The 27,752-nt window shown below is 32.3% G+C and overlaps 2 protein-coding genes across 3 annotated transcripts in view; both read right to left on the bottom strand.

Annotated features, from left to right (window-relative positions):
- Positions 1-7,500: 7,500 nt before the first annotated feature.
- Positions 7,501-8,496, bottom strand: LOC140451219 (uncharacterized). Its single transcript, XM_072544955.1, has one exon. It carries the CDS (start codon positions 8,494-8,496, stop codon positions 7,501-7,503), a length of 996 nt encoding a protein of 331 aa, XP_072401056.1.
- A 2,815-nt stretch (positions 8,497-11,311) lies between these two features.
- The window catches only part of LOC140450234 (uncharacterized), a 584,309-nt gene continuing 567,868 nt past the window's right edge, over positions 11,312-27,752 (bottom strand). For both annotated transcript variants that reach the window (XM_072543748.1, XM_072543749.1), the window contains 2 exons: positions 16,306-16,466; positions 11,312-11,640 (listed from right to left, as the gene is read on the bottom strand). In XM_072543748.1, coding sequence (XP_072399849.1) covers positions 11,327-11,640; positions 16,306-16,466 — 475 coding nt within the window. In that variant the 3' untranslated portion in view covers positions 11,312-11,326. The remainder of the gene's footprint in view (positions 11,641-16,305; positions 16,467-27,752) is intronic.

Here is a 27,752-nt window from a genome sequence, read left to right as displayed (position 1 = left end):
GAATATTTTCTTCTTATCAGTAGAAACTTTAAATAAAAGATTTTTGAATATACTAATCCTTATTGCTAATTGCCTGCTACAATCTTAAATATAAGACTTTATGGAATATGAATAAATTAACAATAATGTACAACACATTTTACTACCCAATTGTTAAACATTCAACCGCAATTTTTACGACGTCAAATTAGTATTACATGATTCGATTTACAGGTTAAATAAATAATGTATGATATAAGTATGTTTGAAGTTAACATGAACCCGCTAACGAATTTGTTATTGTCGGATATTTGGTGTTAAGATTGTTTTAGAGCTTGCGTTTTGTATTTCCCACCAAGTCTCATGAGACTTTAATAAATATTTTATAGATTATAATTATTATAGATAGATTTCACAAATATTTAAGAATATTTCTATTTTAAAATTCATATGTATGTGTACACAGTTGATTATTGATTTAAGTCAAGTTCAACTACATACGAGGAATGATTTTAAAGTAAGTGCGACGAAAACACTTCGAGTGGCTTGAACGGAAAAGATCTCTAAACAGTTCGATAAGTCCCTGGCTCATGACGAAGAATTTATCGATGTAGGGATCTCCCTTAATTAGCCAAGTAGATGAAATCCACCAGAAAACTTCTCACAAGCTTTAAGTGGAACAGCGTAGTCGCTACTTTATTAAACCAGTTGCCTCCTATGCGGATTCCGAGTATCAGGCGACACCCGGGTCTCATGAGCCTTGTGCGTGCGGAGCTTTATATTGACAGGGACCATCCATTCCCTAGCTTTTCGTAGGACAAGTAAATTATACGTGTTTGTCTTTTATTTCAAAAGGTAACAAGCTTCAAATCAGGCCTCGTAAATTCATATTTATAAATATAATAAATATTGATATATTAGTAGGACACTTTTTGTCTTTATGGAATGTTTATGATCTGAAAATGGCCGTTTCTGCCATATCCGGCCCAGCACTCGATTAATAATGTAATTAATTATTTACGTATTTAATTTGATATGTAATTCCCAGTAGGAAGGTATAATTACATAAAATTAAAAAAGGTAATTATTGCAATTATTGATCTATAAAAAGTATGTGAAAATTATATTAAATTGGTTATTTTTAAATTCATCTTACTTTTTTAAAATAATTTGTGCATTTATTGCATCAGGTCCTCAAGGTCTTCTAACTAAATAAAGCAGGCACATTCTGCTGCGTCAATTGTCATCATCTCCGTCAGATATGGCTGTAGTTTGTGATTAATTAAACTATTATATTATTATGTACTATATTAATTTAGTAGTTTTGATGCCGCAGGTTCTCATTTACACCTTTACAACTATTCTTGCATTTGTTTAATTTTAAATCCATATTTCCACAAATTTACTGTAACAGATGCTTTATTTTTTGGTAGAATACACAACGCAAGCAATCCCTAATACAATTTCCAAATTCAACAGACTTTAGTATGGAAGAGACATTGTGGGAGAGGTAAAATTAAAGAGATTTTTGCAAAGATATCTAAAACTTTAGTCATTATTTAAACCTACAAAAATATTTGTACTATGCCGATTTATAAAAATAACTGGTTAGAACACGATGTCGGCGTTACTTAAATTATTACATAAATAAATTAATATTTATAGCATGTGGGTGACAGTGAATGATGCAAAATATTTAGCGTTATGTAAATATATATTAATAAGCACGTGAGGCTGTAATGTTTTAAGTGTGGTATTAATGACAAATAATATTATTGATTGTCTTTTTTGACCTACTGTACGAAGGTGGCTAAAATAGTCTTAACTTATTGACAGTTTGGTCCTACTTTTAAAACCGCAGATAAAATGGATATTATAAAATTATTTTCAACAACTCTATACCAAATTTGTTTTCTTCCAACCCAATTCCTCTTTTAAATCTCAGTCTCAAGTTGACCTGAAATAAGAAAAATACGTCCAAGAGTCCTGAAGGGGAGGGTTTTATTGGGATAAAAAGCATTTTATTTATCGTATATAGTGAATGTAACAATGGACACTTGTTACTACAAATGACGGTTCAACCTACTGTCAACTTCACTAAAATATAGGTCAAAGACCAATAAGAATTAAAAGGAAGAAAAAAGATACATTAAAGTGCTGTATGTCTAAATAGCATTCATTTTTACAATCATACATGTTGGATATACATATATTTGAGAAAAAAAGCAAGAACTGTATCAGAATAAAGGGGATTAGGGGAAATTCACAAGAGAGCATATGTTTGTTCCTGTACCTATGATGATCAGGAATGACCTTGAAGTCGCGAGAATATGCTGGTGTTTACGGATTCAAGTAAAGAGACTATTATATTAATTCATTTTGTACATCGCATAAACATACATTGCTAGTCAAAAGTCCGTTCTGCCCCTCGTATCTTTTAAACGGTTATTATTATAATAGTGAGATTTGAAGGGAGGTAATAAACAAATGTAGGCTTCTCAACTAGTCATAACAGGTGACGTAATAGTGACAGATGACGTTACAGCGCCACTGTGACAGATAAGTTTAAATGGGACCTTATGGCAAGTAATATCTCATTTGAAAGGTATTGAAACATAATAATTTTACCTATTCAGTCATAATAATTTTGTTTGTCTTGAAGCTCATTTTGATGAATAAATTAAATAGATACTAAAATGGTAGCTTCTCATTTAATTAATAAATATTTAACAACCAGTTCTTATAGTAAGTGTTTAAAACGTGCTCCATCTACTTCATGACAGTAGACGTACCCGTTCAAATGTGTCGGGGAAAATTGTCCTACATTCTTCAACAATTCGTTATTTCAAAATGTCAATATTGTCGGGTGCTGTAGCGTAAACTTTAGATTTCAAGTATCCTCACAGAAAAAAATCTAATGGTGTAAAGTCCGGTGACCGAGCTGGCCATTCTATCGTACCTCGTCATCCAATCCATCTATCACGATATTCCTCACCTAGATAACGTCTTACTGAACTATAATGGTGTGCAGGAGCACCATCTTGTTGAAACGTTATTTCCAAGTTGTCGAATTCATCTGGATTATCCTCCAGAATTTCAAGTACTAACGGTTCAATTGCATTTTGTAACATCTCCAGATACACTTCACCGAAATTAGTATTGAGAAAAACAGGTCCAACTATGTGGTTTCCCAAAATACCTGCCCAAACATTTTTTTTTTTTGAAAATAAGTATGTGTTTCACGAAAGACGTGAGGATTTGTAGCACTCCAATACTTCACATTGTGTGTGTTAACATTTCCATTCAGTGAAAAAGTACTTTCGTCACTAAAACAAATTGTTTTTATGTAATCGAGCTGTTGGTTAATTGGACATATTTTCACAGAATTCTAGTCTTCGGTCGGAGTTTACACTTGGTGTACTGTCTTTTGACTGATTCCATAGATAGATGCAACTTGGGCTGTAGAAGAAGTAGGGTTCACTACCATTTCTGAAATTATGTCAATTTTTTTGTCATCACTAATTGTTGATCAACCAGATCGTTTGATATCTTGAACACTACCTGTTTGCTTAAACTTCCGAAGAAGCTTCCTCAAATAAGCTCTCGATGTAGGGCGATCGGGATACCTCTCATTAAAAAGACGTTCCACTGCATGGAAATTATTTCCACATTCACCAATTATTAACACAGCTGCTACTTTGTCGGCTACAGTACGTACCATTCTGCCTTTGTAAAAATTTAAACGTCTCGTTAAACAATAATTAAACTAAATACTAACTTCTTCTTCTTCAAGTGCCCTCTCCGCTACGGAGTTTAGCAATCATCAGTGCTATTCGTATCTTTGAAGCTGTTGCTCTAAATAATTGGTTAGATGTGCACTGGAACCAGTCTCTTAAATTGCGCAGCCAAGATATACGTCGTCTCCCCACGTATTGCTCTTGTTTAAAGTCCAAGTCTCTACTCCGTACAGCAGTATCGAGAAGATGTAGCATCTAACCAATCTCATTTTCAGATTTAAGTTAATGTCATGACTTCCCAGAATGTCCTTCATATTAACAAAAGCAGCTCGAGCCTTTCCAATTCTAGTTTTTATTTCTTCTGTGATGTCATTGTTGTTATTAACGCTTGTTCCCAAATATTTATATTTGTGCACCCGTTCAATTTCGTTATTGTGAATGTACAGGTTTGCATTCAATCTTTGTTTTTTTGAAATACTCATGAATTTCGTCTTCTTGTATATATACTAACTAAGAACAACTAACTAACGATAACTTGACTAAACTTGAAATTTGAATTGCCTAACCTAAGCAGAAACAGAAACTAAATAGTCAGGTATAAACGCGTTTGCAAACTAAAAATAATTAGAGAATTGATAAACTTCAACTTTTTTGATAAATAACTAAAGGCGGACGTTGGAATTTTTATTAATTAAATGCCAAACTAAAAGTTTAGTATTTATTTAATTTATCCGTTAAAATCATCTTAAATCCAAACAAAAACAGAATGATTGAATAGGTATATTAAAATAATTGTAGTTTCGCATTTAATTAATATATATATATATATTCTAACGTTCGCCTCTGGTTAATTGTTAAAAAAGATGACTTGATCACTTGCCATAAGGTCCTATTTAAAATTATCTGTCACAGTGACGCTGCAACGTCATCTGTCACTATTACGTCACTTGTTACAAGTTAAGAAGCCTACGTCTGTTTATTATCTCTCTCCAAATTTCACTATTATAAGTATTACCGTTCAAAAGATACGAGGGGGCGGACTTTTGGCTAGCACTGTATAATACATCGAGTTAGCATCTATGGAGAGGCCATCACGTGACTAAAAACGACCTCACTTCGGTCATATTGTTAAGATTGTTTTGACACTTTTGACAGATCGTATATGTTTGTTTACGTTTTTCGAATATTTTTAGTTTTATAATACTTTTATAGAAACTGTAATAATATATTGTGATAGTGCATAATAATGGTTTCTTGTTCTCAAAGTAGTTGCAGTAGCAATGTTAATAAAAAATTTTCAGGAATAACGTTCTACAGGTTAGTATACAAATATGTAAACAAAGTAATGGCCCGTACTTCAAAGAATAAATTAATAGTATTTGACTGTATTAATTTATCTTTATGTATAATATATCGTGTTTTTAGTGTTTACCGCGGGATAAAAAAATCATAGTTTATTAAAAATGTATTGCACTTTTTTAGATTATGATTAAATCTTCTGAATAACTAGTCATATTTTTATAGTAGTTTTAATATTATTGAGTCCGGCCATGATCCCACCGCCATATTGGTATTATCGTTAGCCACGCCTACCTACGCCGTTTTTAATACACACACTAATATGCTCATAGCTTCTCCAAAGATTCTAACTCGATGGTATAATACAAGATAGACCTACTGCTGCAATACAGTGACAGAGAAAACTGACGCAAAGCAATCCCTGCAACTCTGTCTAATGGACCGGGTTTATCGACCACGTGATCTTCTCATTGATAGATTAGGTCACATGGTTTACAACTTTCATAAGATATTTTAATGTGCAACCTTGTAAACAACACGTTTTTAATTTCATTTATTTGTTTCTTTGCATTGGAATATATTGAACATAATATACTAAACGTTTTTTATTTTTGTAATAATTTAAGTTATTTTTTAGTTAGGTCATTCACCTGAGGCCTACGTAACGCTCATGAGCACAGTGTTGAAGTTTTTTAATACAAATGACTAGAGCAGTCCTGACTAGTTTGTCAAAAAATACATTGTACTTCATCAGTTTAAATACGAAATATAAAATTTGAAAATGTGATCAAAATTTTAATTTTTTGTTTTAAAAAATAGTAACAAGTTGTATTTACAGTTTTTTATTTGGCCTTTGTGAAAGTGACGATAAGTTAATAGTTGTTAAAGGTATTTGATATATATTGTAAAATATATAAAACGTTTAAATGGTTTTTACTACTATTATGTCAACGATTGTCTTGTAAAATGGTGAAGTAAAAGAAAAAAGTAGGATACTAATTCATTATTTTAACAGAAAATATATTATAACATTACTTCAAGATTTCATAATGACGTGATAAAATAACTATTTAAACTATTGGTACAAGTTATACATAACTTCATAAGCAATAAGTTTCAAAACTTTATGTCCTCTCTATTCGTAGTTCTATAACAAAATCTATTGATCAGATTTATCCTTCTTTGCACTAAAGAAACCTATGTACCAAGTTTCAAGACTCTATGGCCTGTCTTTTATAGTTAGTGTACTGACAGACTGACAAGGAACTTAATTTTAAGAAGCACTTTTGGGTACTTAATAAAATACTACAATTAGAAATCAACACATAAAGTAAGTAAATGAATGCAAACTATCTTCATAAATGTCTACTATATTTACTTATACATGACCTGTTTTATCACATTGTTGTTTCTTCAGGCGTATAAGTATATCGACTATTTTACTACAGTAATTTTAACTGATAAAACGTCATAGCAACGCCACGTTTCCTTCTGACAAAACTCTTTCCTGCCCGTGATTTCTTCTTCTTCTTCTTCCTTTATTGGGTAATATCCCAGGGGATAATTTGCCCAGCTAGTTCAGGGGGGATATTCTCAACTTGCTCTAGACAATCGAATATCCCCATATAAAACTAAATTGAGATTATTTTATATTGAATAAACACTATGTTGAAACTTCTTCTTCTTGGGCCAGACAGTTAGTATAGGAAAGACAATTCAACACAGGATAAAACTTTTCTCGCTTGGGTGTAGCAACCAGTCTTTTTCTACATAATCTTTTCCTTTCTATTAGGTGCTTTTTAGTTATTTATATATAAAATAAGTGATGAGGTCCTCAGAGTTCCACAGCAAACTCTTCTGCAGCTATCTACTTAATTCAATAGATACTTTACTGTGGACTGTCCAAGTTCTTAATTTTTTTTTTCTACCAACGGATGATAGAGAACCCAGGTGTAAAATTAGAGAGGAATTTGTAAGGTTATGTTATAGTAGATAAGATAGAAATATATTATAGATTGATTTTGGCTAGATTAAGAAAAGTAATCAACAAATTTAGTCTTTGAGAATTAAGATTGGATAGGAGAGAGCAAATCTCTATAGGAGTTTGTAGTTTTGTTTTAACCAATTCTTTGTAGAGGTCAAAACTTGGAGAAACGTTTATTGGACACTCTAGGATAACATGATTTAGAGATCCAATTTGACCACATTCACAGTATGGGTTGTCCTGAATACCTATGCGGAATAAATGAACGGGAGTGGAACAATGTCCTGTTCTCATTCTAATTACTGCAGTGATATGCCTTCTGTCTTTATAAGGAAATTTATTGAACCATGGTGATTTGCTCCATTTATTGACTATTTTACTATAAAACGACCCTTTTGATCTGTTTGACTTCCATTCTTGTTCCCATCGAGTCCAAATTAGCTTTTTAATATAAAATAAGTAGTTTGAATAATGCAATTTAACTTTGGCTGGCATTTTTAGTCATCTTCCTATATTTGCCAATTTGTCTGCAACACAATTGCCCTTAATATCCGAATGCCCTGGGAGCCAAGCCAGAATAATACTGATGTTCTGTTGATTGGCTTCTATAATGCCCCTTTTGGTCATAATAGAGGTATGTTCAGTTTCCATTGAGTAAGATGTTTTCCCTATCTTTTGGATAGCACTCTTAGAATCAGACAAGATTAAGGCCCTCTTGATATCCTTCTCCAAGACAAATTGAATCGCATGATTAATTGCAATAATCTCTGCAGTGCAAACTTGAGTCTGCGTAGAGAGTTTACTAGAGTATGAGTATTCAAAGTCAGGACAAAAAACACCAAATCCTGCTGAGCCATTACTATTAACTGATCCATATGTAAAGATTATAGTGTGAAGTGGATTGTCAAGTGAGATTCTTTGAAATTGAATTATTGCATGATCATCACCTTTATTAGATTGCACATTCCTAATAGAGATAGAAGATAATTGATATTCTAATTCAAAATTGTGGCACGAAAATAAGTCACTAGAAAATAAATTTGGGGTATGCTGGAATTTATTAATGATGGAAACTAAGAGGGGAATACTTTTTTTATTCCAGTAATTATTATTTGATTGCATTGATATTTGTAATTGATTCAAGGCAGAAATTATTGAATTATTAATTAGCATAAGATTTTTTAGGAGGAATTTAGAATTAAGCCATTCCCATCTGTACTTTAGAGGAATTTGACCACTTTCACCTAAAAATTCATGAATAGGAGTAGATCTCATACATCCTGTTATGATACGAATACTCTTATATTGTAATTTATCTAACCTGTTGATTAGCGCCTTAGGACAATCTGATAATATTTGACATCCATAATCTAAATGACTCTGTATCAAACCATTATGAACTATCTGCAGAGTTTTAGGATCACTACCCCAATATGTTCCACATAGAGCTCTCATTACATTCAAGCTACGACTTACTTTTAATTCTATTAAATCCATATATGATTTCCACTTCAGGTTTTTTTGAATAACTACCCCTAAATATTTCACTGTATCCACCCATTTAATTGCATGACCTCTAATTCTTACGTTTGGAGGATTAATTTTACGATTCCCTATTTGAAATATAATTGCTGAGGACTTATTGTAAGATAAATTAAAGTTGTGTTCTAATAACCAGAGATCCATCCCTGCCCGTGATTTCTCAGCTATAAATTATGACAGGTCTGTCACAAAGTTGTCTGGTAATTCTATTGTTGTCAGTTTGACAAACGTCATTGAGGTGTAATCAATTTTGAACAGATATAATGAATTCAGACGAAAAATCAAGATTTGGATACCAGTTAGGTGAAGAAATCAAAAAGTTGGTTTCGGAAAATGTCCCGTTGAACACGCAGAGGTCTAGAAGCTCTATTTGGACCCAATTTTCGGAGTTCCTATGGTTGAGAAATTTTACGCTTGAAAGATGTAATACCATAAGGGAACTAGCAAAAATTCTCGAGGATTACGCCTTTAACATGAAAAAAGGCAATGGAGAAAGCTATAAAGAGTTGTCTGTAAAGTCAATGTGGAATACTACAGCAAAAATGGTACAATAAAAATATTTTACGGAGTACGGCATAAAAATCGTATCTTTCACAGATATATCTTTCAAATGTGCAAGATTGGCTAGAGAGACCAAGCGAAGGCAGCTTCAAAGTGTTCAAGAAAAAAAAAACACAGTTCAAAAGCATTATCCACCGAAGAACTATTAAAAATCATCCAAAGCTGCGACGAGGAAACCTCCGATGGAGCACAAAAAAGTTTTTTCTCCTTTGCCCATTTGAAACTGCAAGATTCACTTTTTCCAGAACGAATTTGATGGTATGGGAGAATTTAAGGGCCGAATTGAATACAACAGCATTATTTCCAAAACAAATCAAGGCGGTTCGAAAAGTTTGGCAAGCAGCAAATGGCTGGTAAGAAATTCATCAAACGAAAATTTATGCCCAGTTAGATTATTTTTGAAATTAATGGAAAAAAAGGGGACCAAAGATTTTATCGGACAGACTATTTCTTACCGTTCACCCAACTTAAAGGATTGATCTTGATTCAAAAACTGTCCACTTGGAGTCAACACCGTATCTAGTGGACAAAAATGCCAGCTGAAAAAATTGGAATAGACAAAAAAAAACATAAAATAACAAACCATTCTCATAGATCATCAGCTGTGTTAGCCTTGTTTAAGCAAGGCGTTTATGAACAAAAGTTAATTAATTTAACGGGCAACTTAAATGCAAGCTCTCTAAAACCATATCTGCAGCTGGATTTCAGTTAACACCAGAAATTGATCGAAAATCTCAGAACAGTAAATAAAGCTGGACCTTCGAATTTCCAGATGCTACGGGTCAATAATATACAGAATCATGCTTTGGTAGAAAAGAGTGAGCAAACTTTTGACTGACGTCCCGTGATTTAACTGTCAAAATTTAATTCGCCAAAATTGCCAGGTAACAAACTTTCATACCAGCCGAAAATATTGCTGTAAAAGTTTTCTCTCTTATGATATTATATACGCAACTAAATAATATGGAACTGAAACTGTCTCGGTTTAACTTTCTTCAGATTTATTTTAACGCCTAAAGGCTGGACACCTGTCATGCAGTCTTCCGATCCGATGAATGAGCACACATGTCATGCTCGTTTCCTACTTTTTTCGACTTTACATTAGTATATCTTGCCAGATGATCGTGGAAAGTACTCTGCGTATAATGTTGAAATATTTAAATAATCGTGATTCAGCTATTATAGCTACCTCTTTGGACAAAGAAGATAAAATTGAAAAAAATATCTTTGATAAAGAGTAGAGAACGTAAATATTGGATACAAGTTGCTTGGAAAAAAAGACATGAAGAAGAAAAGTTTACTACACTTTTACCTCATCTGTTGGATGACGAGACCAAATCTTTTCAATATTTTAGAATGCGATGCACATGGTCAATGAGTTGGAACATAGTTACAAGAAAAATTGTCCTATACTCTTATGCATCTAATAATATAGCACTGGAAACTTCCTTTTACATTTAATTAGCTCCTCCGGTTTTATAGCTGTCGTTATTCCAATTACCAACAGAAAACACCGCGCAAAACTTAAACACTAAACACCAAACGGGCCAAGTGCCCCACAGCAAGGATACGACTAGTCTGCAATATCGGAGTATCGAAGTAATCGGAGTACGACCGGAGACAACGAAGATAGGTGTGAGTATATTGGTCACGTGACGGATAGATCTGTCCTGCGGCGTTCACAAGAGACAGTTAATTCTAGGCCTTAGTGAGACCACAGTATGATAAAACATACAATGTATAATAAATACAATGGAAATTCTTTAAAAATGTATTTAAATTTAGTTATTTTATATAGTAAGGTTAAATTTTGTAAATACTAGAATAATAAAAAAGGGTAATTTGTCATTATGTTTTTTAAATATACATGGGGGATGTATACATTTCACCACTAGAACTAGAGTCTATGTTTGAGTGATTTTAAAGAATTACAAAGTCAATTATGTGGAAACAATATTTTAAATTAATGCCAAAATTATTCTTAGAACATTTACTAATGCGAAAAACAATCGTTTGTCTAGTCTACGAATGATTTAATTCAATTTTTTAAAATAGCAATCGTACCAAAATGTCTTTGACAAAATTTAAATATATATTTTGTACAAAATAGTTTTCTTTGATTTTAGTATTAACGTAGTATTTTCATTTACAAAAAATATTTGACTGTACATTATACACAGTGAAACTTTACAAAATATATCAAATACCTCTTATTTTAAAAAATTCACCAAATCAAAGACCACCGTTTCTTTTTCGGTATATGATTTACTGTAATTTTTCTTAATTTGTCCAAAGGTACCCCTTTTCGAGGTTTGAATAAATTTACCTGAAGGCCGACTTTAATTTTCTTGGTGAGCGCTCCCTCAGGGAACACCGCTTGGACTTGTGGTACTACCGTGCTTGACACCATACCGCCTTCAGGACCGATAGCGTGCACTTCTTGTCGTATCCTAGATACGACTGCGAAGTACTGTGGGAAATCTTGGGTTACTATCCTGGTTATTCGCCCCGAGGACACATCTTCTAGTTGACTAAGATCTAGAACAAAAAACGAAAACGTTAGTACGACTTTTAATATGTCTCCATACATATCAAGTAAATAAGTTAATCAGCAAAAGGTAACAAAGGCAATAATCAACAAAAGAAGGTGAGGCAATTCTTCTAATAATTTAATTTTATCTAAATCATTTATATTGACAATTCAGACATATATTATACATTTTAAAGTAGACGACTTTAAAATGATATTGCCAATATTGTTGAGTTGCGTTCCTGGGACGACTTTACTAGTAAGATAGTTCATTCGATTACATGAAATTAACTTTACCTTAAGAATATCCGTTAGAAAAAACGTAGCATGTGATTCGTCTTTAAAAATACAAGCACAGGCCATGATGACAGTAAAATTCTAAAGAGCTATAAATCTATCAAAGAATAGGCAAGCAACCGGTCCAGATGAAGTTCCAAGCGAAATAATCAAACTACTAGACGATAAGGGTAAACATTCTCTTCTAAGCCTCTTCAATAAAATATACGAAATAGGACATATACCAACAGACTGGCTACTGTCAACATTTGTAATGATATAACATGCCAAACATGATGAAAATAAATGCCAAACAGTGTAGTCATCATCGCACTGTCAATCTGATGAGTCATGGACTGAAAATTTTCCTAAGAATACTGCACTCGATAATTTACAACAAAATACAAGTTCAATTAAGTGAAACACAATTTGGTTTCAGAAATAACCTTGGAACCAGAGAAGCACTCTTCAGTTTACAAGTCATGGTTCAAAGATGTAGGGATGTCGAACAATCGGTATATATGTGTTTTATAAACTTCGAAAAGGCTTTTGACCGAGTAAACCATAACAAACTTATAGGTCTCTTGTAACAGGTGGGAATTGATAACCGAGACCTCCGTATTATCAAAAATTTGTATTAGCATCAATGTGCAAACATACCAATTGAACACAACACGACGGAAGCAGTGGAAATACGATGGAGTGAGGCAAGGATGTATTCTATCGCCTCTACATTTTAAAATCTACTCCGAATTTATTTTTAAAGAAGCCTTAGTTGAAGATACAGGCATTAAACTCAACGGAATTAATTTCAATCTCAGATATACAGACGACACGGTACTTATTGCCTTCAATGAAGAAGGAGGGTAACCGAAGCATGTGATGAATGTAACGACTTATAAACAGAAGCATGTGATGAATGTGGGCTAAAACTTAATACTTCTAAGACAAAACTTATGGTTGTCAGCAAAACGCAGTTACAACCAACGAACATCAGAGCATATGGAATAGAGTTAGAAAGAGTCCACAATATTACCTATTTGGGCGCAAACGTTAACCATAACTTTGATATAAATAAAAAAATAATAATACGCATTGAAAAAGCCAAAGCAGCCTTCTATAAATTAAAGAAAATTCTAATTAATAGAGATATTACGTTAAACCTTAAAATCAGATTAATACGCTGCTACATATTCTCCACATTGTTGTATGGTATGGAGAGCTGGACCCTTACAGAGACATTAATGAAAAATTTGGAGGCCTTTAAGATGTGGATTTATCGACGAGTATTAGTTAATCCGACGCGGATAAGTTGGGTTGATCGAATAGGAAATGAAATAGTTTTACATCGAATGAAAAAGAACACAGAAATAACAAAAACGATAAAACTTCGACCGTTACAATATTTCGGTCATGTAATGAGACATCCAGAGAGGTATAACCTTCTACACCTCATAATACAGGTTAAGATCGACGAAAGGAGAGGCCTAGGCCGAAGAAGAACATCCTGGTATCAAGAGACCACCGCTAATTTATTTAGAGCCACCGTAAACAAAGTTATTATTGCCTATATGATCGCCAACATTCAATAATCGGACAGGGTACGGAAAGAAGAAGAATTAAAAAAAAGACTAGGAACCTGCAACAACATCATATAGACGATCTGCGGGACAATATGGAGGTAATTTTAAATGGGACTTTATGACAAGCGATATCTCATTTGAAAGGTATTGAAAATACCTACTTAATCATAATAATTTAGTTAGGGTTTAATCTGATTTTGATGAATAAATTAAATAAATATTAAATTGTAGTTTTGAGTTTAATTATTAAAGATGATTTAAGAACTAGTTCTTATATTAAGTGTTCAAAATGTGCCGCCCCATATTGAAAACATCAATACTGTCGAATGCTGTAGGGATAAACCTCAGATTTCACAGAAAAAATCTAATGGTGTCAGGTCCGGTAACCGAGCTTGCCATTCTATCGCACCTCGTCGTCCAATCCATCTACCGCGATATTCTTCATTTTATAAAACGTCTTACTATACCGTAATATTATACAGGAGCACCTGAAACGTTATTTCGATCTTGGCGAATTCATCTGGATTATCTTCCAGAATTTCACAAATTAACGGCTCAGTTGAGCTTTGTAACATCTCCAGATACACTTCATCGGTAAACTTTGGATTGAGAAAAAAGGCCTAACTATGTGGTTTTCCAAAACACCTGTCCAAACGTACTTTTTCTGAAAATGGAGTATGTTTTTCATGAAAGACGTGAGGATTTATGTCACTACAATACCTCACATTGATTGTGTTAACATCTCAATTGAGAGAAAAAGTACTTTCATCACTAAAACAAATTGTTTTTATGTAATCTGGCTGTTGGTTAATTTGATTGGACATTTTTTCACAGAATTCTAGTTTTCGGTCGGGGTCATCATCAAGTTAGTGCACAATTTTTAATTTGTATGGATGAAATTTGTTTCTAGTCAATACTCGGTATACTGCCTTTGGCTGATTCTATGGATAGACGCAACTTGGGCTGTAAAAAAATGTAGGGTATATTACCATTTCTGCAACTATGTCAATTTTTTTGTCATTACTAGTTGTTGGTCGACCAGATCGTTTGGCAGCTTGAACACTGCCTGTTTCTTCAAACTTTCGAAGAAGCTCCCCCAAATATGTAAGTCCTCGATATAGGTTCTGCTGTATGGATATTGTTTCTACATTTATTACTTATTAACACAGCATGCGAAACTATAATTTTAGTATTTATTTAATCTATTCATCAAAATCAGTTTAATCCCAAACAAAATTAGGAAGGTATGTTCAACACCTTTTAAACGAGATATCATAGATATATTATAGGTCATAGATCACTATTATGTCACTTGTTATGACTAGTTGATAAGCCTACGTTCATTTATTTCCTCCCTTATAATTTTAATTATAAATAGAACCGTTACGGTTAATAAAAGATATGAGAGGAGAGGCTACTTTTGGCTAGCTCTGTATATCCAGCTTAATACCACTATGGAGCTAATATTTGGAACGATCAAGTCTGTACCAATAGAATGGCTGCCACTGTTAACCCACATACCCCCGCTTGAAGTTCGTCAATAATATGCTTATTCAGAGAAGTTTAAAAAAATAATTAAAAACGAGTAATGACTAATATACAGAGGCACTACTGACGGTAATTCATATCGTTTGCACTGCAGAAAACCTCCAACTAGAGATAGAATAAACCTGAAGTACAATAATTTTCAAACGTATATCTATCTACTGGAAAAACCTGCAGAGCGATAGCTCCAAACCAATAATGAGAAACATACCATACATCAGAGAAACTTCACCAGGTCTTGACCTCTCTCTAAAATCATAGTTTAAATATCAACGGGACATGGAAATTGCGCACTCCCTTGACAAATAGAAGATGAGAGTTTCCGCCGAATGCGATTGTGGCGCCGAACATGATTGCGGAATTCCGTTTGAGGAAAAATTATACAGACCTTCTAGTCTAAGGGTAAGCTAAGGGCCACCGTGACCTTTTCAATTCTGATGGACCCACCTAATTTTTTTTATATATTTTTTGCTGCTCATTACGAATTTCGAGGGTGGATTTTGACCCGTCTGATCAAAAAATTGTTATAAACAATTTAATGGTTTATATGCCTCTAGCTCGTAAACTAAAAGAGCTAGAAATTTTATTTGATCAATTTTTTTTTTTGAAAAAAAAAAAAAAAAAAATAAAATTGCCATTGATTTTTTCTGCTTGTCGTGTATTAGTCGACAGTTTTTTTTACCGTGGTATAGGAGAACACCTTTCTATCAAGGAGAAAATGGATAAAATTAACGAAAGTGAAAAAAGTGGTATAAGTACCAGGAAGTTAGTTGAAAAATTTAAAGTAGGCAAGACTCAAGTGACCATATTAGTACCAAATAAAAGGGTTCTAAAATTTGGTTCAAGAAGGTGCTAACGCTGACCAAAAAAGAAAATTTCCTAAAACTAAGAAACTTGCTGTGGATCAAGCTGTGTTTAATTGGTTTTGTAATAGAAACATGAACTTGTCAATATATAGGATAATAATTCATGCCAAAGCCCTCGAATTTGTGCAATGCCTGGGACTAAGTGAGTTTAAGTTTTTAAATGTGTAGTGTTATTATAAAAATATTAACAATTTAGTAATAAGGAGACATAAAATTTCATGAACCTACGAATAACACGCTATAAGAAGTATTCACTTCTTTAGGTACTCCCTAAGTGCCACGCTCTTTTTTTTTATTTATCTTTTTTAAAAGAATTACGAAAATAGTTGAAATTAAGAGCTTAATTATACAAAAGAAATTTTTGGGATTATTATTTTTAATGAAATTATTTAAAATTACTTACCATCTGCTTCGAAACTATCGTGTAGGACTTGGTTAAGGATTTCTTCGCTGGCATCTACAGAGTGTTCTTTCCACGACTCGCCATTATCAGATCGCAGTATCACAATTTCACGTTCTTTACCGCGCAGCGCAGCAAAATGGGGTACTTCTATTATCACAGGCCTGTAAATATAATAGTATAATAAGATTAATTACATATTTATATTTATTGTAAAATAGAAAAATGTGATTGGTGGAATAAAAAATATTTAGTTCGCAATAATTCTGGGTAACTTTCATACGATTATCAGACACTCAATAATATTAGGTGTAACACAAAGGATAAATGAAAATGTAACTAATGGGAAATTAATGGTAGAGTATTACTATACGAACAACTTACAAGAATAAGTAATATCTGTTTTAATCATAAACTTGCCTAAAATCCGCCACGTTATTGTTTCTTTATTTTCTTTTTACGTTACTAAATTTTGTGAAACACTCAGTAAAGTCATTTGTTCCTCTTCTAAATATTCCTCACGATATTAGTTTAGCATTATTAGGGTACTTTTTAAATATTCTAAATAATTTCCCTTAAGGCGGTTGAAAAAAGAGTCTCGCCACTACCGTTATAATACCAAACAACCGTTATTGACCACCCTTGATATCCCCTTTTAAAGATACCACCGTGATGCCGCAAAAATCTGTTACTGCGGATCAAAGATCGAAACGGTTACTTTCTCCAGATCATTTTTGTCAGTATCTTCTCTAGGTAAGATGTAAAACATCACTTCTATTCGTTGCGAGAGACCACGTAAGCTATATTATCATTTTCTTCTTTATTTTGTACTTTTCGTTTCTTGTCTATCTTATTTATACATGTTCTCGTTTCATTACAGTCTCAACGTTACCTTGTTCTAATTTGTAAGGCTTTAAATACTAAGTTTTACTAACGCATCACTCTTAATTAATTATGACGCAATATTTTTTCCTATTGAGACTGCTACAGTGTCAAAGTCATTCAATCATCTTTTCTAAGCGGTCTTTCATTTAGTTTTTTTTGCGTCATGAGCATCTTATTCGTATTTTTTAAAATTCAAATATCCGAAAACAGTAACATCCATTTTTTTGTAAAAAATTGTTCTTTTTCCTTATCTTTTTTATTGTTTAGTATATATCTTTAGCGTGTTTCTCAACTCCATAATGACCTTGCCCATGATCTACCAGCATTAAGAAATAGTAGCTTCAAGATTCATAGATTCAAGTGTATTCAGTGCCTTGAGCTTATTTCTTCTACTCGTAGTTTAGTTCACTGTTTGTAGCACAAACTGCAACAATAAGTACACACAGAAAAGGGTATTAAGATAGATGACATATATATTCCAGCCAACTGAGATCAAACAAAACAAATATTAGATATGAGGAGCATCACTTCAGCAAACATGGAAAGTCATCATTGAATAGTACTTGACAAAATCTGATCTGATTACGAAGTTAAATGAGAAACCTCAGTATGAAAAATTTGATAGCTTTGCCAAGGACAGCAATATGGTAGAAAGAAAAAAGAGAAGAGCCAATTCAGAAGAAGACATAAATAATGTCCTTCAGTAGGCCAATATAACTTAGATGGGAAAGTCCGCGAGAAAGTTAAAACACGTACGAACAAAGAAATGAGAAAAATAAGACAGGAAAGACGAGAAAAACCAAATTTTGGTAAGGCGTATGTTATAAGAACTGGAAAAGAGATTACCTAAAGAAAAAACTATGCAAGAGCTGATATGAATAAATAATAAGTGCAAGGAATAAATAAAGGACAAAATTCGCTTGCAACTTTTTAAACAATTCTGGGAAATGGGAAGCTACAATCGTAGGTTGGAATATATAGCTTATGCGAATTAGGTGTTCCGACCCAAACCAACAACGATACCGACAGCATACCATAATTAATCATTTTCCTGTTCATGGCGTTCGTTCTGGCGTTCGTTGTTTGCAAGGACTGTTTTATGAAAACTTTTAATATTGGTAACAAATTCATAGAAGTTACAGCAGCGAAAAAATGTTCTCAGATATCAGGCGTAATGATATTAGACCAACGAGGATATCATGAAAATAGAAAAAAGGTATTAGATGTTGAAAAAACAATGGCAAGAGATCACATTTTATCTATAGCCTGAAAGTTATTATACAAGAAGGCATTCATCGAGGAAATATTTACCTTCAACTACACACTTACTGCTATTTATGAAGCTTACAAGAAGATATACTCAGATAATTTTATTAATCGTAAAATATAAGAAAACATTTTTACAGCTTGAACATCAGTATAAAGAAACTTAATGACAGATGCGCTATATGTGACACATTAATTAATAAGGAAAAAATAATACAAATAAAAGAAGAGTTAAACGAACACTTATTACAAGCTGATCAAGGATATAAAAGCAAAGAAGATAAATTTCTGACTAAGCATCATGCTAAAATGAAAACTATTACTTTTGATCTCCAGCAACAGTTGCCAACATCAGACCACCGAAGCGGTGAGTCATTTTACAAGAGGCAATTGTGGACTTTTAATCTTATAGTGCACGACTATGACAACTTACAAGCTCACTGCTTTTCATGGCATGAATGTTTAGCAAAATTGGGCGGAAATGAAATAAGCTCCTGCCTATATCAATACCTAACAAAAGATTTACAATAGATCCGAATGTCGAACACCTAATAATGTATTCAGACTGCTGTTCTGGCCAGAATAAAAACAGTTTTATAACAGCAGGTTGTTTAACTGCTTTACAATGCCCTCCAAATTTACAAATTATTGACCATAAGTTTTTAATACAAGGCCATACACATATGGAGTGCGATGCGGATCATAGTTTAATAGAAAAAAAAGAAGAACAAAGTTAGTAGTCAAATAGAACATCCACATGATTGGGCTCATAGTCGGAAAGTTGGGAGAAAACGTCCATTTTAAGTTACAGAAATGCAGCCCTCGGCGTTTCTTAATTTTGGTGACCTATTTAATTCCGTACTAATTAAACCTCGAAACTGATACTCAGAAAAACAAGATAAACTGGAGACCGTTTCGTTGGTTACGGTATGAAATATCTAAACAGTTTAAATACAAGTTGTCCTTTGATAAATAAGAACCTTTCAAGACCATAGATTAAGGAAAGAGAGGAAAAGCGGCTACAAATTTATTACCCAAGAAGGCATATAACAAGCCTGTGCCTGTAACGATAGAAAAGAAAAAGCACCTGATGAACTTACTGCCGTACATATCAGGATCACTGTGGGACTTTCACAAAAATCCACCCACAGATAAAGACTTAGCTGATGTGCTCCCAGATTCATCAACTTGAATGTTTGTATTTTAAGAACAATTTCCGAAGTGGAAATTGAAACGTCAATAAACATACTTTAACCTTCAATTGTGGCTTATTCCCATTAAAATTGTAATTACTTTAAAATGCCACAAGAAAATAGCCTTTAAACAATATTAAGAATTTAAATATCTAGGAGCAACAATCAACAATGACAACAAAGTAGAATGAGAAGTTGAATCAGATCTCAACATCTAATGAGGACAAAACTTCTCTCACAAGTGGTAAAAATTCAGATATACAAAACCATAATACGACCAGCAGTCGCATATGGAAGCAAAACATAATAAATTGCTGGTGTGGGAACGTAAAATCCTTCGAGTGATATATGACCCTTGCAGAGATAGCGTGACAAACGAATGGAGGCGCAGGCACAACAACAAGTTAAAGTCTCTCTTCGGAAAGGAAAATTTTGTGGGGTATATCAAGACCAATAGACTAAAATGGATTGTTGGTGGACGTCCTCGATTACGATAAGCATTGTATCTAGGCCTCCATTCTGAAATTTTCTTGGTAAATCTTCTATCTCTGACTCTGGCAACATGGCTTAACTACGTCAAAAACACCAGTTTTTCTTATAAATGCTTGATTGGCACTGTCTGTGAGGGATATATTCAACATTGACTTCCCCATTACTTTTCTGGTAAGGGTCAATGTTTTTATTCTATACATTAAAATTAGAAGTACACACTGATCAAAGACCTTTCTTTTCAAGCAGTGCTGTTTGATTGTCTATTCCTAATTTAATCTTATACATATACACTTAAATGATAGATAGATAGATAGATAGATAGATAGATAAAACGTTTATTGACCACTTTACATAAAGTTTGAAGTCCGTATAAAAAATACAATAAAAGATATAATAATGTAAACTTAAAATTAACTTTACCATATTGGCTAAAGTAATATACATATGTAAGTATTATCAGAAGAATTAAAATTAAAAATTTAAGATAAAAAAATCTCTAACCAAAAAAAAAAAAACAAACCTAAACTGTCACATAAAAAATCTTTGAAATATGGAAGTAACAAAAATGTGCAAATAATTAAGAATATTCCCGAATCGATGACTAAATAAACTAATACATAAAACTTAGTACATTTTAATAGCAATAATACAATGTGATATGTAGATAGTAAATCGACAGTATTCTGACCAAACTGGGTACACGTTATAAAGGTGTATTGAGGTATTCTGTCTTTGAGTAAAAACAATATGTTAAAAAATGCTTTCTGATCCTATTTTTAAACAGTGGTGGAGACAGAATTTTTATTTCGTTAGGCAGATAGTTATACAAGTGAATATCAATTGAATTCTTTGTGCTCTTTGATAGTCTGAATCGTTGTGACCTAATTAAATCCCTCGATCTTGTTAGATGATCATGTAATTGGGAGTTTATAGTAAACTTATTTTTATTATCGTGAATTTCCAACAGTGTTGCATACATATAAAGCGAAGGTAGAGGCATAATACCCATGTTCAAAAATAATGGTTTACAATGATCCCTTAAATCCGCTCCAGCAAGTATCCTCACCACCTTCTTTTGTAATTTAAATATTCTGTCGGCATGACCAGAGTTGCCCCAAACAGCTATTCCATATTGTATATGACTATGAAACAATGAAAAGTAACACATTTTAAGGGTACTTTTAGGTACCAAATAAATCAGGTTACGCATTACAAATATTGTACTGGCGAGTTTAGAACTTAAGTTGTCTATATGGATGCCCCAATCTAAGTTGTCATCCATAAAAATCCCTAACAATTTGATGCTATATCCAAAAATGTGTCTTCGATCTGAACTGAAAACTATATTTTGATTTTTATCCTCGTTTAGTTTTAGTTTATTATGTGTAAACCAGTTTTTAATTTTAAGCACATCGTTTCCTATTTTGTTATTTAAATTATATTGATTCTGGTCGGTACTAATAACGGTTGTATCATCTGCAAAACATATACACCTTAAGGGGTGGGTATAATGAAATATATCGTTGAGATATAGAAGAAAAAATGTAGGCCCTAATATAGACCCTTGGGGAAAAGCCTTAGATAAGTCACACAATGTTAAAGACACGAAGTGACCTCTCTCTAGGCCATCAACTACTTCCCTTACAATTTCCTGAATTGCTTGAGTAGTGCTGCATTTTTTTCTGAAACCATATTGATTACAATGAAGTATTTTGTACTTTTCTATGTACTCTATTAAGCGGTTATTCAAAATACTTTCAAAAATTTTACCAAGAATGGGAATAATAGAAATAGGCGATAATTTTCAATTTCTTCTGGAGATCCTTTTTTGAGTAGCGGTAACACTTTTGTTACTTTTAATACATCGGGAAAAATTCCTTCGATAAGGCAAAGATTATAAAGTATGACCAGTTTATCAATAATAATATCCAGAGTTTCTATCACTAATTGTTTGTTTAAGAAGTAAAAATCAGTGCATTTTGAGTTTTTCAAGCTGTATAATGTATTCCTAACTTCAGTATCACTAACAGGTGTTAAAAACAACGAGTGGCAAGGGGAGTATATTCCCTCCAAAAAATTCATGGCATCATTTTCATCTGTCTCATCTAACGAGTTCAATATATTTCCCGCTACCGAAGTAAAGTAATTATTAAACTCGTTTGATGAAATATTACATGAAGTTACTTTTTTATTTTGAGTTTTATTCCTATGATAATTGATGGAGATCCTTTTTTGAGTAGCGGTAACACTTTTGTTACTTTTAATACATCGGGAAAAATTCCTTCGATAAGGCAAAGATTATAAAGTATGACCAGTTTATCAATAATAATATCCAGAGTTTCTATCACTAATTGTTTGTTTAAGAAGTAAAAATCAGTGCATTTTGAGTTTTTCAAGCTGTATAATGTATTCCTAACTTCAGTATCACTAACAGGTGTTAAAAACAACGAGTGGCAAGGGGAGTATATTCCCTCCAAAAAATTCATGGCATCATTTTCATCTGTCTCATCTAACGAGTTCAATATATTTCCCGCTACCGAAGTAAAGTAATTATTAAACTCGTTTGATGAAATATTACATGAAGTTACTTTTTTATTTTGAGTTTTATTCCTATGATAATTGATGACTTTCCAAGAATCTCGAGATATATTATCAGATTTTAAGAAAAACTGCTCATATGCCAGTTTTTTCTTTATTGATATTGTTAATTGATAGTGTTTTTTGAATTGATTATACAGAGTGTAATCACTAGTAAGGTTAGCAGTAATTTTTATATTCGAAAGGTTTACTCGCATTTTCCTTAGTTCATCGTCAAACCAAGAAACAGGTGCCTCAAAATGAATTCTTGACTTTTTTACTGGAAAGCAAACTTCAGTTAATTTTACATATGTGTCAATTATGAACTCAGCTAATTCCGTTGCTGTTATTGAATTGTTTATTAACGACCAATCCACAGATTTTAGTGATTGTTTTAACATTTGGGTGCCTTTACATGTTATGTGTCTTCTGAATATCCTATCATTGTCAATTTGATCAGATTTTATTTTTAAATTCAGGAATTGAGCACAATGATCAGCAAGGCATGGGTCTACAACACCACACCCAACTATTTCATTATCTATATTTGTTAAAATATTATCTAAACAACTTGCTGATGTAGCAGTGATTCTTGTAAATTCATCAATCCTCATAGTTAAACCAAAAGAAGAAATTAGATCGGAAAAATATTTTAATTCATTTGAAGTGCCTTTGAAATCAATATTGAAATCCCCAATTATAATTGTTTGAACATAATTATTAGAACAGAATATTAATAATTTTTCAAATAGGCCTAAGAAAATTTGGAAATCTGCGTTACCTGTTCTATACACTGATACTAGAATAGTTTTTATATCTATAATTTCCAAAGCACAAAATTCACCTTCATATTCACAAGATATATCATTTAAAGAAACTGGACGTGTAGATATTTTGCCATCGCAGAAAATAGCAACACCCCCATGTTCTCTACTTTTTCTACAGTAACAAGTTGATAAAAAGTATCTGTCAATTATCACTGTTGTTAATTCAGATTCTCTAAGCCAATGTTCAGAAAAGCACAAAATATTGTAAGTTTTATCTTTTAAAAAAATGTTAAGTTGATCAATTTTATTTAATAAACTTTGTGTATTTATATGAAAAATGCTTACCAAACTGGTTTGGTCAGGATTTACTACCCACTTTTGTTTATCAGAACTTATCATATCACTTTCACAAAAACAGGTGTTTCCTATATTCTTTTGCACTACCGCTGATTCTATTCGTACACTTTTATCTACATCTCTTGCGGCTTTCTGGGTGTTACGTGAAAAAAACATTGTACGTGAGCTCCACATGGCCATATTTTAGGAGACATAGCTTCTTTAAAATTGTTATTAAAAATTGTAACTTTAAATGAACTGTAAATATCAGGATGCTTTGATTTTAGGGATTCTACCTCTACTTCGGGAAATGTAGTCTTCATAAGTTCCCTCATATTTTCCGCAGTCATATCGGGATCGACCCTGTATACATGTAGGTCTATCAACTTATGTACTACCTTGATTTCTTTTCCATTTAATATCATTTCAGTGTTTTTTCCCACAACTAAATGCTTTCTTTTTTTCCTTCTATCTACTTCTGTCCATTCAGATTTTTCCTGGTTACTTTCACCTTCAATGTATACACTTGTTCAATTTGCGTGCCATTAGTTGAAATGTTTTGGCCAGTACAAGGTTGGTCATTTATTGTGTTTTGAAAAATGTAATTTTAAAGCCATTTCATGTACAAGAGCTCTTCTTAAAAATCTTTAATAGACTCTTTAATAAAACGGGATTAATTTAGGGGAGATGCCTTGCCTAATTCCCTTCTTTAAGAAAAATGTGTTTGTGTCACCGTAGTACATTTTGACTACAGCTGTTGCACTATTATATATATTCGAAGAAGAGTTGTGTAACTATGATCAATACTGCACCCTGTAAGAGCTCTCAACATGGAGATATGCTGGGCTAAGTTAAATGCTTTTCTCAAAGTCTGCAAATATTATTATCAATGGCTTATTTTATTCTAGGACTTTCTCTATGAAGTACATCATTACTTGTAGGTAGTCATTCGTTCGAAAGCTACTGTTAAATCCACCTAACTCATAAAGAGTTTTTTATAAATGAGATAACAAGATGATAGGTCTGGAGTTACCAATTTCTGTTACATCTCACTTTTTATGCAATATTATCATACTAGAACAGAGAAATAAGCGAAAAAAGTACCCTGTTTGTGACACTAAACCAACCAGGAAAGCGACAGTTGTTTTGAGTACTATGAACCTCTCTAACAAACATCTATCAGCAAAAAGTGAAGCATTTAAAACAATTTTAAGAGAAATAAATTATGTCATATAAAAACCATATTACACGAAATGTTGGGACTGATAGTGATTAAAATATAATCAAAATTTCAAAGTCATCGACCAAATTGTTTAAAAGTTATTTTATTTGTTTATCCTAAAGTAAATTTTTTTGCAACAATATAAGTCACAAAATAATAAATTTACAATATTTTTAAGGATAGTTTTTAAAAGAAGAAGTATTTTGAGGTTTTTAAATATTGCAAATTATTTTTTCAAACACATGTTGATTTTTTGCTTATAAACAATTAGAATAACTTTTTAACCATTGCCTGCAAGAAAATTCTTTTTTCATATTTAAAAAGCCTGCATTTATTTTACGAATTCAAAAAAAAAGTTGACCTAGGACAATTTTTGACGAAGTAAGTCGCTTTTTTTAACTGATAGCAGTAGTTTTTATAACACCTAAGGAATCTTATTAGGGTAATTTAAAAGAACATGTTTTAAAGTTTAAATGTGAAAAAGATTGCATTTTAATGGAATCGTTCACAAAGCTTCAAAAATGTGGTCCTCACAATTGGCCGGCATTGAAACTAGCGAAAGCGGTGGAGGAGGAAGGAGTTGTTAACTGTATCTCTAGTTCTTGTTTATGGATTGCGACATTTCTTTTTTTAATTTTAAATAAGTAAATTGTTAAATAAACCATCTAATTTGTTTAAACATTTTTTTTTATTTTTAATTTTTTAATCAATATTTGAGGTAAGTTTTTTTGTAAAACATAAATATGCCATCTAGAACCCATTCAGACAAGGTCTGAGCGTCAGCAACAACCCGTATTGGGAGTCTTACGTTGCCATGCAGGATATCTGTTAAATATTTTAACATCACATCATATTTTTAACAATAATGTAACACAAAACCAAGTTTGTAACATTTTATAGATTTTATCCAGATATTTAGTGGCTAGATTCATGTATACCTGTTAATATTACATGATGATACACTTTTGAGTCCGAGAACGTTCTGTGATGTAGCCCGAAAGGGTATTTTTTATAAGGTACCTTTTATAAAGGATTTTTAAATAATTAAAATACAATCTTTTTCGAATTTTGTACATTAAAACTTTAAAGCATGTTCTTTCGGATGACCCTAATAATATCTCGTAATTGTTATAAACAAAGCTGCTATCAATTTAAAAAAAGGGACTAACTTCGTCGTAAATTATCAAGACAACTTTTTTTCTTTTAGATTTGTAAAAAAATGCAGGATTTCTAAATATAAAAAAAAATATATTCTTGCAGGCAATGGTTAAAAAGTTATTCTAATTGTTTGCTCAAATTTATTGCTCAAATTTTTTTCTTATTTTTTTTTTAAATATTATTAATAACATAAATCTTTTTAACTACATAATTTTCTGACTTATATTGTTGCAAAAAATTTAATTAGGGATAAACAAATTAAATAATTTTTAAGCTATTTGACCGATCGATTTGAAATTTTGATCATACTTTTAAGATCGAATTGAAATTTTTGACTTATTTTGAACAATAAATAAGGATAGGAACATTTAAAACACGCCATTTGAAAGGTCTTTATATAACTTATAAGTTTATTACTTTCAAATTTGTTTCTAATGCTTCTCTCTTTGCCGATAAACGAAAAAGGCGAAAATTTACCATTTTTTGACCTTAATTTGTTAATAACTAAGTAAGTTCAAAAAATCGACTGCTGGAATCATATAGGTACTTGTTCTAGAGCTGCATATTACTGAAAACAACTGTTGTTTGTTTGGCCAGACGAGTGTTACAAAAAAAGCTTATTTCCCTCGGCTATACCGGTACTATTCCATTTTCTAGTATAATTCCTTCAAAGAGACAGGTATTATAAAGGGTTTAAATCTTTTATAATGCATTCGCCTCCTAGTTTTATCATTTCACTTACAATGCCCTCTTCTCCAGGTGTTTTGTTGTTTTTCATACCTTTTAACGCTGATCCAAGTTCTTCTTCGGATATATGAGAAAGTTCATATAGTCAAGAACATCACTAACACGTGATGTTCTTGACTATAAATGTTCTATAGTACTTTTCGTTTATTTTCAGGATCTCTTATTGTTTAAAACTTGCGTTTTAGAACTTTTAGGATTTTGTTTTTTTCTGTGGTATTAATTGTCTCGTTAGTGTTAAAGTTCCGTTTGTCTCTCTTAATGGCTTTAAAAATGGTTTTGTATAAATTCCTTAGCTTTGCTATGTCCAACGTGTAATTATCTTTCATTTCCCTTCATGTTGCCTTAGGTTTCTTGTGTCTTCTGTGCGATTTTCACTTTTCCTTGTTTGTTACCTTGACTCAACATTGGTTTTATCTTGTATGACTTTCTGTGGGGTACTCCTATATATTCTTGGGTTAATAAATAATTACAGTAGATGTGGCATTTTTAATCCTGGTTACCATATTTCTTCTTTCCTTTTTTCGCCCAAGACTATCTTCGCTATAACCATTCTTTCTTTAGTCCGACTGAAAATTGATTTAATACATCTTAAACAGCATCTTATTTGTTAGTAATAATATAAAATCAATTCCATGTTTATGCTATTTGATGACTGCCCAGTCCACTGTCTTTGGATGTTTTTTTTTAAATAAATGTTCAGGACATATAGTCTGTGTTGCAGAAGAAATTCTATAAGAGTTTGACCCCTTTCGTTTCTATCGCTATATCCGTGAAGTCCAACTACAAACTCCGAATCTTCCTTCTTGT

This window comes from Diabrotica undecimpunctata, chromosome 9, assembly GCF_040954645.1.
Source record: "Diabrotica undecimpunctata isolate CICGRU chromosome 9, icDiaUnde3, whole genome shotgun sequence".
NCBI classification, from domain to species: domain Eukaryota; kingdom Metazoa; phylum Arthropoda; class Insecta; order Coleoptera; family Chrysomelidae; genus Diabrotica; species Diabrotica undecimpunctata.
Note: the sequence above shows the minus strand (reverse complement) of the source record. Positions and strands in the feature narration are given on the sequence as shown.

Coding starts and splice junctions, on each gene's coding strand:
- LOC140451219 (XM_072544955.1), bottom strand. CDS start 8,496: ATGGATTTAATAGAATTAAAAGTAAGTCGTAGCTTGAATGTAATGAGA.